The sequence below is a fragment of the Periophthalmus magnuspinnatus genome, chromosome 13, assembly GCF_009829125.3.
Source record: "Periophthalmus magnuspinnatus isolate fPerMag1 chromosome 13, fPerMag1.2.pri, whole genome shotgun sequence".
Lineage (NCBI taxonomy): Eukaryota > Metazoa > Chordata > Actinopteri > Gobiiformes > Gobiidae > Periophthalmus > Periophthalmus magnuspinnatus.
In genome coordinates, this window is record NC_047138.1 from 9,034,126 (window position 1) to 9,050,474 (window position 16,349).

The following is a 16,349-nucleotide window of genomic DNA, read 5'->3' on the forward strand; positions in this document are numbered from 1 at the left end:
TTATTCTAGATTAGAACAATCATGCAACCTTCTGGAAAATTTAAATGCACTCTATAGAACTCACTTCATTACAAAACAGACTCTTAATGTGCAGTTCCTATTTTGACCTTTTCTTCAGCATTCGTGGGACTTTTAGCCTGCCTGTCCAGCCCTTTTGGCACTGAGCCTCTCGCTCTAAATGCTTAAAGTGGGTTAAGAGTGACGCTGCTTGAGTCACACAGAGCTGTGCAATACTGAGCCCACTGACAGCATCAGACTTCAGGCATCTGACTCCCATGCAGAAGCTCATGACACAACACAGCCATCCAGACGCTTGTGCTGTTTCAACTGACACAATATCCAGCAATTACAACAATAGAGGCACAGAAAGTGGGTTTCAAAGGAATGCAGTAAACATAAATGTTGTTCAATAAAGCAGGTATGGCGAAAAAGATAATGTACTTAATGGTCAGTACTATTTTATTTTAATTGCACTGTTTTGTATAACTCGCATTGTTGTGTTTTTAGGGTGATCACTTTACTATCTGCCCAGGGACTACAGATGACAAATAGGCTCTCTGGATAACTCTTATACATTTACAAAATAGCTTAATGTACCCTGCCCATGTTAAATAGCCTAAACAAAATAAATAAAATAAATGTTTGAAGGGGATGAACTGCTAAATCGGTCTTGATTATTAAAAAATCAGACATTTTGCTATTATTTGTCAATACAAGCTTGACTTTGAATAATCAAGATCTACTGTCTGAATGTCAACTTTTGGCTGCTGACACTTTAAGTTTCCACGGAGTGGTTGAGAAACTATGGGAAAGAAACATAGATCCAGTATCTTATACTAAAGTGGAACAACCAGAGAGTTATGTAATATTGTTATGATATGAAGCCAGAAGCAATGTAAACAACACCAGTCTGAAGTGGGCCAGGCTAACAGTTGCCTAGTAACAATATTTTGGGCAGGAGAACAGGCAAACACGGTCCGCCTTCCAAAGGGAAAGAGGGGCTGGCCTATGGAGCTCGAAAAAGTTGGTGGCTTCCCGAAAATATGCTAAGAGACAGGAGGCAAGCAAAACAAAGCACATCAGACATTTACAACAGGGTATTTTTACCTGCCCTATCTGCAATCTAGACGACCACAACTTAAATAACTCATTAGAATAGCCTTAAAGAAAACTCTATTTCACAGTTAGCCTGCACGTATGAAAAAAGCTACGCCTGCTTTGGTTGTGTACTACTAGTTATGCAACTTTGTTCTCATAACTGCGAGTTGGAATCCCCAGTAGAACCCATTTTAAAAATGAAATTTGTCAATGAATTAATTTAATAAGAAAGTGATTTTGTCACTGACTTTTGCATGTTTACTTTCGCGCTTTCATCCAACCTGAAAACATGGTCTGAACTGAGTCTAAAGATAAATAATGTAAGGCTACGTTTGAAGAATAGCAATTACGCGACGTTTTATGCAGAAAACATAAAACGTATAGGCCAGTTACATTCCGTGTAAACGCATGAAACTTCCCTCCCTATTTAAATACAAAGTCGTTACGATGCAGGGTTATGCTAGATTTGGGTTTTTTTTTTTAATCATACTAAGAAGTTAAATCAAGTCAGACATGACTACAAATGTAGTAGTCCTTGAGTTAAAAGAGTAAACTGTTTTGCGTGGAGTTTACATTTGTGCTTTTACAGAGACTATCGCTGCATTCTTGTTAGCAGAAGTTTTCCAACAACAACCCGGAAGCCATATTGTGTGTAACTGGAGAAACCAGTAACCAAGGAAACCGGTTGCTAGGCGGCACAACAAGTTTATACGTTCTTCCGTGTCCATGGCGACTGTATTGTAGCTGTACCATATTGACTATTACATCGAAAACTATCTATAAATAAGATAATAGCGCTGCCTAAACTATTCCTAATATTTAGGATACGTAGGCTAATCTATTTTGTTACTGAATTATTAGCTATTAGCCTGTTCTTTACAAATCATCGTGCCTAGGGCAGTTGGAGCCATATTTTAACAAATAAACTATGATATTAAGATTTGTTATAATGATTTCAACAGCATGCACTCATAATACCTGTGAAACTTACATCGACAGGGTAAGGTTAGTCATCCCGTTTAGTAGCTCAACAAGGCAAATCGAATGGGACACAACGTCCTCCGCCGATCCGTCTCTGACGTTGTTGTCGCGCTGACTAACTACTTGTTATCCCCTACTCTTCCCTTCTTGCTCACGCCTTTTCACACATGGAGTGAGGCTGTATTCCATACACTGCAGCATGTCCGCCCCGTGACATTGTTTGACATCACAGCTAAACGCCTGCCTTGTAGCCTTTATTGAAGCTTCACAGAGCCTGCAGTGTATCTCTACACCACAGCCTGCCTCCTACCCGCCACACTCCTGAGCTCAATGAATCACACGAGCCACCGGTGAAGTGAGTGCTTTGAGATAACCGTCACCACTGCCCAGTTCACATAATGTTTAGGCTACACTTCACATTTCACCCTAGGCTAACTCAGATTGTAATTCTCATGTTGGAGTGCTTTAGCTATCATGGGCATGTGTGACCACACTCCAGCTCAAAGGTGTGTCTACTCTAAACAGAGTCGTTAATCTCTCAGATTAGGGCAATCCCGAGGGCGTGCCCTGAGAAACTTTTCAGTAGGATTTCCCTCTTCCCATAGGTTTATCTGAAGGAATCCCACCTCGTAATGAAGACATGATGTTGCCTAAGTAGACTTTTAACGGCCTTGTAAACACTGTCAAATGTCCTTATAAAGGCCTATAGGCGCATGGCTATCGTATGTTACTATGGGGCTATAAACATTTACACAGTACAGTAAATTGAATTTAGTGTCTATATCCTATTGTTATAATCGGTTTTGGCGCACCGTAATCTGCAGTTGTAACGCATGATCCCCAAAACGTAAATGGAGACTATTTAAAACAGATACATCTAAATACTGTCGATATTTGACATTGAAAGAACCCTAAAATTTCCATCCATAAATAGTTGGGTGGTTAGAAATATCTTGTGCCTGTGATAGTAAAAAACAACTATTATTATCCGTCGGCGAGATGCTTCTGGTTCATTTCAGTGGGAGAGGGATTCCCTCAACGTCACCAAGGATACCAAACACAACACATAAGGACAAATATGGGCATGTACGTCAGCATGGCGGAACTCCGAAGGCGGGACTCAATGTAGACTTCTTGGTTGTAAGAGGACGGTTCATTCATAAGACAAGATCGGCTACAAGACCGTAATACCGACGGACTGTGGACACCCTTTACATGGATCTACTACAGCACATTTTGATCTGAGATCTTCTTTGAAGCGAATGTTTTAAACGGGCTTTCATTTTCCCTAAACGCAGGAAACTGGATTAATCTTCTTCATGCAACTTTTTTGGAAAGAAACCAGGAGCATCTCCCCGGGATATAACAAGAAATTAACCGGTAAGTTAAATTAAAAGGTCGTGTTAGAACTTTAATGGATAGGGTAAACTTTTGCTAGTGATATGTGCTCTGTAAGTAGGGAGCTACCATGGAGAGATCTTAGAAAGCACCACTGGCTTACATTAGGCTAACAAAACCACGTCTCTCCCACAGTACCCCTTCTTTAGTAACTTCTTGTGTGTGCCGCTACCCTGACGTGCAGGTGACACCTCGCTCTGTACGGTCGCTACAGGTTCCCCTTGGGAGATGTACCAAGGCTTCCCCGGCGACCCTGACAGCGGATCCCGAGGGAGCTCATCACCGTCCATAGAGTCCCAATACCTCTCCTCGGTGGACTCTTTCGGGAGCCCGCCAACCACCAGTGCTCCACAGGTAGGTTTATTTAGTCCTGTGCTATAAAAAAATCTCAAGCCTAGGTAGCTGTACTTTTCCATTATATAAGCATCATTTCTTACCATCGTTTTAGCACATCTATGAACGTTATTCGTAACAATTAGAGGGTATATTTTAAGACCCGTTGCTTGCGAGCGCCCGGCACAGAGCATGCTGATAGAGCATGGTTTGGGTTTACAACACGCCGCAAACGGATGATCACAGTCTTGGAAATCTCCTACGTCAGTGTCCTGGCTCCGCCCTCCGCGCGCGGTCCTCTCACAGGCCCGGGCGTGACGTAAATGCGCTTTCTATTTTGGAGCGCTACGTCGCGTTGCCAAGGGGAACACCGGAGGCGTGACGGGGGAGGAGGAAGGAGTAGAAGACTGAAAAAGAAAGATGATTGGTCGTGGTTGCTGCCGCTGCTGATTTTAGAGCTTCTGTCCTACCTCAACTACAGCTTACATATGCGCCTATAATTACTATTATAAAACATTACACAGTGGTGGATGAAGTACTCAATTTTGTTTCTTAAATAAAAGTCCAGATAACAGAGCAAAGAAATACTCCACTAAAAGTAAAGTATCGCATGAAAAAATCTGGTACTCGTTTAAAAATGCACTTCGCATTTCGCTCAGATTTTGAGGTTTTATAAAGCTTCAAATGTAGTGGTTGAGTTTGATAAAGATTTAAGCTGATTTGTGTTCAGCAGAAATAATATTTTTTTTTCTTATTAGTTTTTCTTTGTATATTTGTGTTTCCTCAAACTACAAATGTGTTCAAAATAAATCCATCAGCCTTTTCAGCAAGTCTCAGACAATAATAAAATAAATACTTTTACTTTTCAGTCCCATTCAAAAATGTAGTTGAGTAGAAAATAAAGATACCTTCTCTCAAATGTAGTGAAGTAAAAGTAAAAAGTATCCACTTTAAAATCTACTAATCTAAGTAAAATACAGATACATAAAAATTATACTTAAGTCCAGTACTACATTGGCCTATCTCAAATTGACTATTTTATTTACTGGGCGTAACAAATAATTTTCAATAAACAATTATCTTGTTCTCTTTTGGCAAATTTCTTGATTTGTTTTGTTTAGGAGTGTGTGTCAGCAGGAGCTGGCTTGAGCATTGTGAGCACCGGGCCTGGGACAAGTGTTGGAGGTGAGATGCCAGGTTCATTTGTGCCCACTGTGACAGCCATCACCACCAGTCAGGACCTGCAGTGGATGGTACAACCAACCCTCATCTCCTCTCAGGCCTCTGGACAGAGTGCATCCACCGCCACTTCCACTATGACCCAGCCGGTGTCACTGGTTGATCCCTATGACCTGCCCGGCACTAGTTACTCCTCTGGCTCTGGAATGACCCCCATGGCTTCAGACACTGCAGGGCCAGGCCCAGTGCGCCAGTCTAGAGCCCGCAGCCGCCGCACTCGAGACGTGTCTGTGAGTGAAGATGGAGATGTTGGTGTGTTAGTAAGTGTGTGTGCTTGACAGACTTGTTTTGTGTTTTAAAACCCACTACTTAGTGTGTAATTATTATAAAGTATTTATATTATCATTCCTTGGCATTTGCTATGATTTTGTGAGAGTTTAAGGATATAGTAATTTCATATGAGAAATTTACATTACATTACATTACATTACAAACATATTTAATCAAATCATAAAATCTTGGAAGTATAAATGTGATTAACGCTAAAATGCAAAACTAATAATGATTTCTTTTCACTATATTTTACTACAGTTAACACCAGAGGAAGAGGAGAAGAGACGTGTACGGAGGGAGAGAAACAAGTTAGCTGCGGCTAAATGCAGAAATCGCCGAAGAGAACTAACAGACAGACTTCAATCGGTGAGTCATTATCTAATATCAGCTTAATTATTATCAATAATAATATAACTCCAAAGCTGTAGAAATGTTTCCATGTAAACTATAACCGCAAGAACAATCAATGAGTCGCAGTGGTCACTTTTATGAATATAGGTCAGTCAGTCCTTTTGCTGTAAAAGCATGTGGCTTGGAGTTCAGATGTTGGAGGAATAAACCTGATTTTTATGTGTTTAATTGGAACTAACAAAAAATAAAATTAGAATAAAATCAATACCCCCATCTTGTATGATTAAGCCCTCTTTATTCAGTTCTTTAAAAGGTCACTATGTAAGTGTATGTAAGTGCAAGGTTTGAAACCTTCTTTTCTTTATCCAGATGTTGTTTTGCCTGCAATGCATACAACTTTGCAATCTTCATAGATACAAGCAGATATTCTCCCAAACCATTTTTCTTTTCTCTTTCCTTTTTTAACATTTTCATGAGATAAGCAGGTGATGGATACTCCCCCAGAAAATGTACATAGTGCACCTTTAACACAGCTCTTTTCTATTCTTCTCTGTACCTGTCCACAGGAGACAGACATTTTGGAGGAGGAGAAGGCAGAGTTGGAGGCAGAGATCTCTGAGCTGCAGAAAGAGAAGGAGCGTCTGGAGTTTGTGCTGGTGGCCCATCAGCCCAACTGTAAGTTGGTGTACCAGGAGCAGCCATCACAGAGCTCAATACAGGTGCCAGGTCCAACCTTACAAGGCCCAGTGTCCATTGTGGGTTTGACCATGAAGGAAGACTCATTCTACCTGCCCCCTGCCTACTCCACCCACCCAGCCTCAGCACACTCCCAGCCTGCAGTCCAGCAGCAGCAAGTGCAGCAAGCGCCTCAGCCCGGACTAATGCAGGAGGTAGAGTTTTCTAGTTCTTTCTATGGCTCAAGCGAGCCAGCACCTGGTGGGCCTTGCCTTATGGCCAGTGACAGTGGTGGTGGTAACCATGACGGTGCGGCCATTGGCTACAACACCTCATACACATCTTCATTTGTGTTCACCTACCCAGAGGGAGCCTGCGGGGTCAGTGCCAACCAGCGGAACAGCAGTAGCGAGCAGTCGTCTGATTCCCTGAACTCACCCTCGCTGCTTGCGCTTTGACTGATGACACGCACACACATACTAACAAGATGCATTAACAAAGTGAGACAAGTACATAGTGCTTAGTCCTCACCTTTCCAATGAAAAGTATTTCTTTAACTCATATTGGGGTGAAGTTTACTGAAAAAATAGTCAAACAATCAAACTGATTGTTGAAATACAACCCTCAACCCACCCCACACACATTTCTGAAGTGAAGAAATACTAACATAAAATTGAATAGCCATATTCCGTTAGTTACTGATGAACTTGATCATCTTGGATGTACCAGTGTACACACACAAACTCACAGTGTGAGTGTACACTTTTAAAAGATCTAATTATTGAGCACCAGTGCCCCAATCTTGTTCCCTCTGTTGACTGCCTTTTTCCAATGCCTTGGCTTTCATCTTTCTCATTTTTTTATTCTCCTTTTGCTCTTACTGGTTGTATTAGCTCAAATATCAAATAGAGTCATAGGACACTTGGTCCAGTTAAGGGATCTGATTCCGACTCATTTACTGCACTCTGCATCTGCTCAACTTCCCCCGCTTTTTCATTTGCTTGGACCTGGAATTTGATCAGTCTGCACTTAAACTAGTACTTTCTGCTTTTATATTCAACTGCGTCCGTCTGTCTACCTGCCATGCGACCCATCTCTACCCATCTTTGTTTCTCCTATTCTGTCTTTGTTTCTTCCTGTGTTCAAAGTCTTCGACCCCTGAGAGCCCGGAGACTCCTTCCAGCCCTTGGGAGCTTGAGTGAATGCAGAGCCAACTAACTCGCCTTTTACCAACTTCTCACAAAAGGACTGGGATGCAACCACCTAAAGAGCTGAGTCCTGTTTGGTGAACTACGCTCCAGTAGATGCATCCTAAATCTAAAGAGGAACTTCACTCTGCATAAAGACACAAGATGGCAGCTGCTGTCTACAGCTGAGCCAATATTCAATGTTCACTTAATGAAGTGCTGGATGAAGAAAAGAGAGGGCTGCCCTGCAGCAAATGGAGATGCCTTTAAAGGAGGATACCCTTCATCTGACTTTTGAAACCAAATGAGAACACCAAGAGCCAAATAGTGAAAACAAACATGCTTTCGCAAAACATGTTGAGAGGGAAACCTCATTAAAAAGACCTCATGCCACAGAGCCTAAGCGCATATTAACAAAAGTATCTTTCCATTATTTGAGGATGGCAACTTTGTTGATGTTGCACACCAGCTCTTTTTCCAGCCTTACTGCTTACCATTCAGATGTGAACGAATGCCTTTCAAGAAGACATTTTACAGAAACAACCTCTAAATACTGGGCCCGGTGGTGTCCTTTCCTTCATCAGGATGAGGCAGGGGTGAAATATTGCTGAGTGCCTCCACTCAGAGACACCTGGTCTATTTATTTCTTTCTTTATAGAGGTTGTTGTAATCAAAGGTCTAAAACAAAAAGACCAGAAAAAACAGGCTAATCTTGTAAAGCAAGTATATGGTCTTTACCTGTGAATTTAACTCTCTTTTCCTGTATGTCTGAAATGAATATATTTGAGTGTTTGTTTGTGTTTTATAGTTTTACAATGACTTTTGTTCTCACTTGTACTGTTGCTGTTAATTTTAAGGAGAGGTCTCTACAAACTGTTACCATTATTATAGCATATCGATTGTTTTTCTTGTATCATAATTTGGCATGTTGCGCACTAAATTGTTTTAACCATAACAAAATTAAATTATCTGTCTATACCATCATATAGACATGTATCATGTACATATTTGTGCCATGATTGTATTGTTTGAATGTCTACATTGCAAAGATTTAGTTTTGAAAAGAATATTTTTCTATATATATATAAAAAAAATTTGAATAGTGCCCCATCCCCTAACGTGAAGCACAATGTCAGTGCCTCCATCAGTGTCTCTATGTTCGTTTTGTATAGCATTAAACACAGTTCAAGATAGGTTTAATGATGACATTAGAGGTGCTTTTGTTTGTCTTGTTTTTTCTCTGTGAGGTCTGTCCCAGAGCTACTGACACCTTAATGCCACTTAATATAGCAGCTGCACAAAAAGTAAACCTAGAGCAAATGATTGTCTTATTACATACACACGTTTAATGTTAAAATAAGTTATCATATTTAATATGCATTACTGCTGGTATAAACATATCATTTAATAACATAGCTGAATGACCTGTGCTGTGCAATGTTGCGCCAATGTACATGTGCTAAAGCAAATATGTTAAATAGAAAATGTAACTGTGTTTGAACGATAAAATATTTTATTTTCAATAAATAAATAAATAAATATGTTTTTATATTGGTGGACACAAATGTTTGACTTCAAATGTGGCGCACGGTTGTCAGAAATGGGGCAGACCTTGGACCCTTGGAACTGTTGAACATGACCAGTGTTGTTCAGATGCTGGAGATTTCATGCGCTTTTGTCTCCAAATCAAATGTAAATGTGATTTTTTTTTTTTTTTTTTTTGCAAAAGAAAAAAGTATACAACACATTGAATAGTTCTCATATATTATGTTGGTGCTACTTTATAAATGTACTATAACAATGAAAATAGAGGTTCACCATTTATATGCATATTTACCTGATTTCTGATGCTCTAGGTTCATATTAAATATGGAAACAATTTTGAAGCAACAAGTTATCAAGGTCTGAAGCCCCATAATAGACTAATTATTTGTTAAAAAAAAAACAAAAAAACAAAAAAACAAAAAAAACAGATTTCAGGTAAGCCTTGTACATGATGCAGACTTTAAGGAGCCTCAGTTCTGGAAATGCACTTCAGGTTAAAACCTGAGGTTGTCACGATATGAATTTTATTCTGTTGTTTTCCTGTGTACGTATACATTTATAAGTAGAAAACATGTAAGTATATGAAGACTCTTTTACAGTAGTGAAACTGTTCACATTTATTTGTACTGTATTGTAACTTACTTGATTTATTGATGAAAATGAAAATAATTATTTTTCTATACTATAAATAGAGCATATTACTGTGTGTAACCATTCGCTTTTTGTTAGATTTGTTTCCTTATAAATGCAATACCACCCACTTTGGGTTAACATAATGTAGCAAAGAACTTAAAGCCAATCTGTCTGCTACTATGTTATGTTGCTTTCTTTCTTTTTTAAAAGAAAAAAAAAATAATGTTATGCAAACATGTTATATGAGAGTCAAAATTTCTTGTGTAAACCACAAACGTCTTCAATGGAAATATGCTACTTATGTGGTAGTAGTCATGTGTTCCTTAAGGGCACAGCAGTTATCATTTAATACGGATTTACCTTTGTCCTTGTTTGAGCCTGACTGAATCCAAGTTTAGATGTCTGATCCTGTTTTAGTCCTGGTTTAGTCCCAGATTTAGTGTGACTCCAAGTCGCAACAAAAACATCAGTTCCATGTGACCAACAAACCAAGCCAGTTTAGGCCCAAGTCAAAACAAATAACAACTGAAAAGAAGCAAATATATTTAGTAAACTACTTTTAGACCTACTGAATAAAAAAATCTTACTGACCTTACTTTTGTTTGTTTGTAAACTTTATTTATTTTTATTTTTTTTTTTTTACATCTCTTCAAATATATACTGACGTAGCTGGCAGGATATTCGCAGAAATTTTCTCATTTCATTTAACTATGTTTTAAGGCATCTTGCTGCCTATTCAATTCAATTTGGCAATACATAATCAAAAATGTAATTCATCACAAAGATTGGTTATGTTAGTTACTGATGAAAGGCCCCATAATAAACATGTTGGGATCTTTGTTTTATTTAAACTATATATGTCTTAGTGTCTGAACATTATAAATATGTTCTGGGAAAAACGTGTGAAAAAAGACGCACTGTTACATATAGAAACAGCTATTTTAATAGATCCATGCGATAGATCCATGACTGTGACCTAAGAAGAGACCTAATTCTGAGATCGCGGTCTTTGTCGCCCCCTGCCGTCTGAGGTGTTTGCTGATAAAGAACGGAAGTTACGTAAGGAACAGAACCGCGCGTGTCCGGTCCGTGACGCCTGTGTCCGTTTGTTCCAACCACCATGGCGTCCGAGAGCACAGGTAACAACCGAATAAAAAAACAATTGTGTATGGCTCCAGACTCTGAGAATTAAGCAGACGTGATATTATATTGTGGTTGTATTATTTAAAAGTAGATTTAAATGCTGGCTGTGTTAAAAGTGGATTATACAAAGGACACAACGCGTAGCCCTGCACACAAAGCTAATGTGGCTATTGCTAGTGTGTTGTTCTTATGATGCATGCGAGAGGCTTATAATTTATTAATTAAAAAAATGTTTAGGGTTCCACATTTTCAGGCCTATTATTTATTCCCTATATTGCACCTAATCACTGAAATGGGTTAAATTAGGACCTTGGACTATGCTTTTGATTCAATGAAAACAATAATATGTAAATAGTATATTGTAGATTATATGTGTTTCGTTTTTCAGATGTTAATTCGGTGTAATTTTTTTACTTATTCTAAATGTAGATGTAAGTCACAGATGCCGTATGTGTCTCACACATTGCCCCCTCACATTCCTCAGTCTCTGTTTGGTAGTGCCTTGTGTTAAACAGCTGTTCCTCCTCTCAGCTGTGAATTCAGTCACTTTGATCTTCCACTGGTAGTTTCCCCATCGTGTATGATAATTAAAAGAAGCTAAAACATACAGTAAATGTTTAAAATATCAACCTACAGATTATGTAGTTTGCTGTTTTCTGCAATAAATGTACTAATAAATGTTTACTACTATAATTATACTCTAGCTACGTCAGAGTGGATTCAGTTTTTCAAGGATGCTGGCATTCCTGCTGGCCTTGCTGTTACATATGCAGTTTCCTTTGTAGACAACAGGTAAATAAATAATAAAAATAAATAAATTGTTTATGAATATTGTTTGAATACTTGTTTACTCTGTAATTGGATTTGTTCTTATGCAGAATTCAAAAGAATATGCTAATGGACCTCAGTAAAGACATAATGATGGACCTCGGAATCACAGTTGTTGGTGACATAATTGCCATTCTGAAACATGCCAAACAAGTCTACCGGCAGGTATTAAAGTTGGGCATTAGATACCGCCATTTCTCTTCATCCTGCTTCACTAAATTACTTATTACTTGATAGGACATGTGCAAAATGGCCACAGAAGCCATCTCCTCAGGACAGACCAGTGTGCAGGCTGAACTGCGAAGGACTGCCAATACTCGTAAGGCCCATTAGTTTTAAAAGCTTTTGTTTGGGTAAACTGCCTAAGACCAATGTAATTATTATTAATTTTTTTTTAGCTGCCACTCGCATGATTGCCAATGCTCTAAGCCATGACTCTCCACCAGCAACTCCAGTACGACGAGGTGACAACCGCCTTTCTGTCACGGTCTCCAATGTGCCAGGAAATAAAAAGAACAAAGCAGGTTTGTATTATCCCCTGTTCATCATATCTATTTTAACGCATACATCCCTCACACCAGTTGAATAAATGCTGTGCACTTTGGTAGTTGTAAGTCAACCAGCAGATGAGGGGAAGAGTGTGCCTGCCGTGAAACGTCGACGTGTGACAGCTGAGATGGAAGGCAAGTACATCGTCAACATGCCCAAAGGCACTACGGCACGCACACGCCGCATCCTGGCTCAGCAGGCCAAGAAAGGTAGGACCGACCTGTGAAGAAGTGAGCACCTTGCAGTTAAGTGCTAGTGCTGATGCTCACTTCCACTAATCAGTATTAACACTGCAAACCTAAGAAGGTGTGCTGATTAAAACAATCTTTAATTTTTTTCTGTTACATTTCCTTCTATGTTCTTTCTTGAATAGAGCAAATCTATCTAAAAAAAGACAGGGTTGGACAAAGCTTAGTGTGTGGGACTTTTTACTAATAAACACTAATGAAATGGTTTAAAAAAAATTGTTTAACAGTTCATTTGGTTTAGGGACAGATATAGCAAAACTAGTTTTGAGTTGAGTCATTTTGTTCCTGAATTTGTTGTATTTACAGGTCTGAAGCGCACATCTGTTTTTGCAAGGCTTGGAGCTGAATCAAAGTCGGATACCACTACAACCAATAATAAGGTGAGATAGTCTGTTTTGCTTTTAGTGTTCTTTTAGAGTCCCAGTTTGATGCTCACTTGAGTTTACAGAATTTTTTTATATTGTCATACATCTTCAAATTATACCACGATAGACCGTATTATCGCCAGTCCCAACTAATTAAACCAAATGTAGCCACATTTGGATTTTTCCTTCTACTGCACATACATGGTGTGTAAAATAATAAGTTAATGATTTCATAAAAGCAGTAATGTGAATTTTGTTGATTTTAAATGCAAAATACATAATTAATTGATGAACAAGACTCTCACTAAACAACTTTTTCTGCCTTTTTTTATTTTTATTTAAACTACAAATCATGAGTAAGTCTGTGAAATTGTGACTGTAAAAAACACTGGTTTTATTGCACGAAACATAGTGCATGAAGATGCATTGACAAGGCTGCTGTTTTTTGTTTTTTTTTCCCCGTCTTTCGCAGGACACACAAAACTCTGCGTACATCATGGCCACATGGACACACACAACCAAGCTAACAGTTTCCTTTAGACTTAAAGCATAACTGGATTGTAAATGCAAAAGGATGTGAGTGACCTTAACGGGACTGCTTTGCATTTAAGACATCAAATACACATCGATCATATGGAAGTCTTGTTTCATTTTGTGTCAGATGTGCAGGCCAGGCGTAATTTCTTTTTCATTCACAAGTAAAAGAAATTACACATCTATAGATCCATAATCTTCTGCAACTATTTCAATGATTTTCATCCATTCAACTAGTAAACCTGATTTATCGGATTGAAATTGAACCCAAATTGAGTTGAAAACGCGCTTTTTCACCATCAGTTTCTAATGACCGCGAATGCCCACAATTTAATCAAATACAGCGTCTGGGGGGTCTGTGGCTCTGGTCCCTTGACTGTGCGATCACATTATAACAGAAATGGAGGTAGTGTTTTATCAATGGTCTGCAGTTGACATGTGCACACACACGCGTCTCCGTGTGTGGATATACAAAGTGTTTCAGTGACATTACACTTCACACTGTGTATTGGAGCAGTTTATGACTTTGGGTCACTCACCTGTTTGTTTTGTCCAAGCACCTCCTGCTTTGTCCTTCACGGACATGAAGAGAATAATGTCCAAACAGCACATCCAAAGCGAATGTGTATCCACAACGCACAAGTTTATAAAGTCAGAATCTGTCCACCTTCTGAGCCCAGCTGCACACTGTCCACATCACTTCATACGTCCTACACATTGTTCTATGTCCCCATGTTAGAAAGTTGTATACTTTCTTTTAGACGGTGCTGTTTTAGCCCCAACAGTTGTTTTGATGGGCAGAAGGAGCCATGCATATGCTACTGGTGTGATGATGAGTTCAAGTCGCTGCGTAATTTGCACTTGACAGCAATTGGCAGCACTTGGCAATATGTTTTCAGGTTTTGTAAACTAGTTATTTACTGAAATTAAAAGAAAGCTATTTAAGCAACAAAATGAAGGTTAAATATCTGCCAAAGAGCTGAGAATATTATTGAATGGAGGAATTTATTGGCTGCAGTGTTAAATATAAACTTAAAGGGGGAATTATTTTTAACTGACAATATTGAAGGTGATACCATTAAACTTTTTCAATACTGAGATATACGATATCACTGTGCTATTATTGTTTCAGCCCTCTGGAGTGTTCAGCAGACTGGATTTAACCCTTGAAGAGGACCAGACAAAGCCAGCATACAGCATGGCCGAAGGGGAAGACAGCGACGGAGAAGGATCTGTGCTTCAGTATGCCGGGGTCCTCAAAAAAACAGTTCCTGCTTCAAAGAAGGAGCCTGTGGTTTCAAAGCCCACAACCCTGCGACGACTGGGAGGCAAATTCAAACTGCCACCATCTGACATGCCTACCTCCTCCACCATAAACGGCCTTCCCCCGGCAAAAATGAGCGTGCTCCAGAGACTGGGCACTCCTCCGAGCGCTGCCTCCCCTCCTAACGACGAACAGGACAACCGTGTTACGAGCACCAAGCCCAGAGCCCAAAAGAGACTGATCATTGCCAGCTCCAAAGTGAGTAGCAGCACTGGAGCTGCAGGCGATGGGCATGGCGCTCAAATGGATGCACGAGCTGTCAGTGTCTTCAAGAGACTTGGCAACAAAAAAACCTAACATTATTTGATATGCGTCTTTCTAAAGAGACTGATCCGGTCACCTCTTTCCCTGGCATCACAAAGAGGTTAAACTTGTTGACTGGAGTGTTCGCCATTGACTGAGTTTCAATGAGCGAAAGGGACAGTAATAATTCTGCCTTAGACCACGGTTACTCCTATTTTAGACTTTTAGATCATTTTTATTTATATTGCCATTTATTTGGTGGATTTTATTTCTATTTAGAAATTTCCACACCTTGTTTAATACTAAAAAAAAAATGTTTGCATGATGTTGCCTAATGTTACCTATGTGGCCAGGCATGTCTAAACTATGGCCCAGTGGCCAAATGCAGCTTTCAGACCAATTTTTATTGGCCCTCAGGTTTCCTAGTGAATTGGCCCAAAAGTTTTAAACATCTACCTTTTTATAAGAAGTATCAAATGTGTCTCATTGAGGCTCCAAACCCAATTAAAGGTCTGGTGGTTCCGTACAGTCAGTGTTAAATTTAACTGTTATTATTCACTGTACTGACCACTAGTCTATGGCTCTTATGCGTTTCCCTTGATGAGAAGGTTTGGATGCCCTTGGCCTAAGCCATTTTCACCTGTGTTTAATTCTGTTTCAGCATCCCATTTTTAAGATGGGTAAATAAAAATAAAAATTTGTCCTTACAGGACATTAGTAATAATGTATATGATTAAGTGGAGAAGAAAAACAGGACTTTTATAGAATAACTTGGGTGATTTCTGGATAACTTGTAAATGATAGTTACCTCTGTATGAATAGTTTTTTATTCATGTTCATGAAGAAATGCACCATAGTCCTAACCTCCTATAGACTTTGTTTGAATTTGTCATATCATCCTTACAGACTATCCAGAACAAATATAGTTTATTTTTTCCTATGTGGGCGTTAATATAACGCCCTGCTGTAAGTGATCCCTGTGTATGATTTAACCTAAACATTTGAAATTTATTTAAGATCGCATCCCATGTTTTTATTGTGCAGGAAGTTTTTGAGTTTGAAAAAAAAAGCTTAATAAATAGCGAAACTAAATAAATTTTATTTGGAAAAAAGATTCATGTCTAAATCCTTCATATTGTGTATATCTCTAGTATGGTACTACAGGTACTACAATTTAATCTGACTACCACTCCTAACCACTAAGTAAATATTAAGCGCTCATCGCATTATAAGAACAACCTTTTGCCCACTTGATGTCACTGCCTCCTTTCTGTCTGCCCTTCACTGCAGCCTCCTGCTGATGCATTTTCAGACTTAACTCTTGACCGTAATACAATGTTTTAGTACATTTATAAGATACGGACATAGAAACTGAGTTCACACGGTGTTGCACGGCTGTACT

General features: G+C 39.1%; 2 protein-coding genes across 6 annotated transcripts; both read left to right on the forward strand.

Annotated features, from left to right (window-relative positions):
- The first annotated feature begins 3,216 nt into the window (after positions 1-3,216).
- Positions 3,217-9,086, forward strand: fosb (FBJ murine osteosarcoma viral oncogene homolog B). 5 transcript variants are annotated; one of them, XM_033976772.2, is made up of 6 exons: positions 3,217-3,459; positions 3,662-3,831; positions 4,932-5,309; positions 5,581-5,688; positions 6,240-6,563; positions 6,715-9,086. In XM_033976772.2, exons 1-6 carry the CDS (start codon positions 3,399-3,401, stop codon positions 6,778-6,780), a joined length of 1,107 nt encoding a protein of 368 aa, XP_033832663.1. In that variant the 5' UTR covers positions 3,217-3,398; the 3' UTR covers positions 6,781-9,086. The 5 variants fall into 5 exon arrangements, with proteins under 5 accessions (XP_033832663.1, XP_055082124.1, XP_033832659.1 ...); XM_055226149.1 differs by having other exon boundaries at positions 7,595-9,086; XM_033976768.2 differs by having other exon boundaries at positions 6,240-9,086.
- Positions 9,087-10,767: 1,681 nt separating this feature from the next.
- Positions 10,768-16,053, forward strand: c13h19orf47 (chromosome 13 C19orf47 homolog). The gene is made up of 8 exons (XM_033976773.2): positions 10,768-10,852; positions 11,561-11,648; positions 11,735-11,849; positions 11,922-12,003; positions 12,083-12,208; positions 12,293-12,442; positions 12,788-12,861; positions 14,513-16,053. The coding sequence occupies exons 1-8, from the start codon at positions 10,834-10,836 to the stop codon at positions 14,999-15,001; spliced, it is 1,143 nt and encodes a 380-aa protein (XP_033832664.1). The 5' UTR covers positions 10,768-10,833; the 3' UTR covers positions 15,002-16,053.
- The last annotated feature ends 296 nt before the right edge of the window (positions 16,054-16,349 follow it).